This window comes from Lathyrus oleraceus, chromosome 4 (genome assembly GCF_024323335.1).
Source record: "Lathyrus oleraceus cultivar Zhongwan6 chromosome 4, CAAS_Psat_ZW6_1.0, whole genome shotgun sequence".
NCBI classification, from domain to species: Eukaryota; Viridiplantae; Streptophyta; class Magnoliopsida; order Fabales; family Fabaceae; genus Lathyrus; species Lathyrus oleraceus.
Window position 1 is genome coordinate 283082197 of NC_066582.1, and position 2496 is coordinate 283084692.

The 2496-nt window shown below is 39.3% G+C and overlaps 1 protein-coding gene across 1 annotated transcript; it reads right to left on the reverse strand.

Moving 5' to 3' along the window:
* Nucleotides 1-932: 932 nt before the first annotated feature.
* LOC127137123 (uncharacterized) lies at nt 933-1873 on the reverse strand. The gene is made up of 2 exons (XM_051063608.1): nt 1071-1873; nt 933-1023 (listed from the first exon to the last, which is right to left on the reverse strand). Exons 1-2 carry the CDS (start codon nt 1871-1873, stop codon nt 933-935), a joined length of 894 nt encoding a protein of 297 aa, XP_050919565.1.
* Nucleotides 1874-2496: the final 623 nt, after the last annotated feature.

Consider the following 2496-nt stretch of genomic DNA (forward strand, 5'->3'; position numbering starts at 1 on the left):
CAATCAAAAACATCTACAAACTCCCCCTTTGGAATTTTTTTGGCTAAAACAACTTGGCATCACAACAGAGTTCACAGCAGCAGAAAGCACACATCCAAGCAGAGAATCAAATTAGCTAATACACTTAGCAAACATAGAAGTTAAACTTCAAACAGCAACATCACAAGAGAAGATCAAGCAGAGAGCAAACAACAACATAACCTCTTGTTTAGAGGACCTTCAACTTCAAACAAATCTGTTGTCTTGGGGTACAAGTGTTACTCCCCCTTTTTGTCAAAAATGTTGCCAAAGCAACACTTAATATTACAGAGCCAAAAAAATAAAAATACAAGCAATTATCAGAAACACAAGAAATGTTCTAGTCATCTGACTCAGAGTCAGCATCATCATATGTGCCATCATCAGGACTGGCATCTGCTTCTCCCTCTTCACCTTGTCTTTCAGCTTCTTCTGCAACAGCAGCAACTTCACCAAATTCTCCACCATCAGCTAACACATCACCTTCAGTCATCTCCAAAGAGCTAATCAATTTTTTCAAGTTCAGCTTCCTTGCCTCTAATTCCCTACAGGTTTCTTTGAGCATTGCAATGACAACAACTTTACCTGGCTGATTGCTTACACGTGATGTCTCACCTGATGTCATGACAATGTCAGGGACATGGGTACCTAGGAACAACTTATGATTAAAAGACATAGGGCTGTCTCTTTTCTTCACAGAATCATTCTCAGTTAAGATGTTTGGAAACTGATTCAAAACAATACTTGTTGATCACTGAGGGAGAGAAATTTACACACTTGCCTCTCACATACACTTTCCTGAATTCCTTAGACTTGCCATCAGCATATTCTTCATACATATTAACAATAAATTCCTTTACCAACATCTCATAGCACTTTGAAAACTGAGTCATAGTCTTCATTAAACCAGCCTCTTAAATAAGATCCATAATATCCTTACAGTCTAGGACATTCTGAGCTAATTCCCTTTCTAAAGCTAGCCTCTTCTGATAAACATATTTCCACCTGTTTACACTTGAAGCAAAATGAAAAGATATGTTGTCAATTGGTACCTCAGGGACACTAGCTGCAAGCTTGCTAGTGTTGGCATCTTCTTTGACAGAATGTCAGAGATATTACAAGGAACATCTGAGTCAGACTCAACAACAACAAACTTGGTATTCTTTTTTATGGGCACCACTTTGCTCCAAGATTTGGTTGGACCATGAACTTTCCTATTGAGGGAACTCTCGACTGCCACCGTTGTCTTAGAAGAGGTTGGAACATCAATAATCTTTCTGGGGGACCTTTGAGCCACATTTTTCTTTTCTCTCCTTGTCCTAACCCTTTTGGCTATGCTAGGGAGGACAGAGGACAACAACTCATTATCAGAGAATTCCTCCAGGTCTACTGTTTCAGCCTCACAGTTAGGGTTGTCACTGACATCATGAGTGACATGAACTTCCTCACCAGCCACATTATCTAAGGGTTTGTCAACATTTGACTCCTTATGGGCATCAGTTTGCTCAACATCATCAGAGATATTCTTTCCTAAAGACTCAGTATTTTCTTGATCAGCAACACTATCAGGTTCAATAGTGTTTAAGGGAATGGAAACCCCAAGGACCTCATGATTTCCAAACAGTATTCTAGTCACTATAGTGGCAATGGCATTGTGAACATACCTGGAACCTTCTTTGGTTCGTTCCTCAAGAACGATGGATGAGGAGAAGCCTGATACAGTTTCTTTAGGTCTTCTTGCATGTGGGGTATTCACAGAGTCAATAACAGGACCTTCTCTGTTAGGGTTGCTTGGTTCAGCGCTAGGAGAACAAGGCATGTTCTTGGAAGGAGAAGAGTTGGATTGTTGAGACATGATGAGTATCTTAGAGACGAAATGAAAAATTTCTCTGAGAAGATGCTTGCGTGAATGGAAGTTGAAAGAGTGGAAGAAGTAACGCTTGTTGCAAGTGAAATAACTATTATCTGTTGACCAATCAGAGCACACTTTCAATTGTTTAATAATTTGAAATATTAAATAGTAAATTCCTAACATCCTTAGTTGCTATAATTACTCAGAAAGACATATTCCCAACTTGCCCCTTAAATTTTCAAACTGAGTAGCATACAAAGCCTGTGTAAATATGTCAGCAAGTTATAGTTCAATTGCCACATGTTCCAAGGTAATCACTTTGTCTTCTACTAGATCTCTTATGAAGTGATGTCTAATGTCAATATGTTTGGTCCTGCTGTGTTGGATAGGATTCTTTGAAATGTTGATGGCACTGAGATTGTCACAGAACAATGTCATGACATTCTGAGTGACATTGTACTCAGTCAGCATCTGTTTCATCCATACCAGTTGGGAACAACTGCTTCCAGCTGCTATGTACTCAGCTTCTGCAGTGGATAATGATACACAGTTCTGTTTCTTGCTGAACCAGGATATGAGATTGTTTCCCAAGAAGAAACATCCTCCTAATGTGCTTTTTCTGTCAT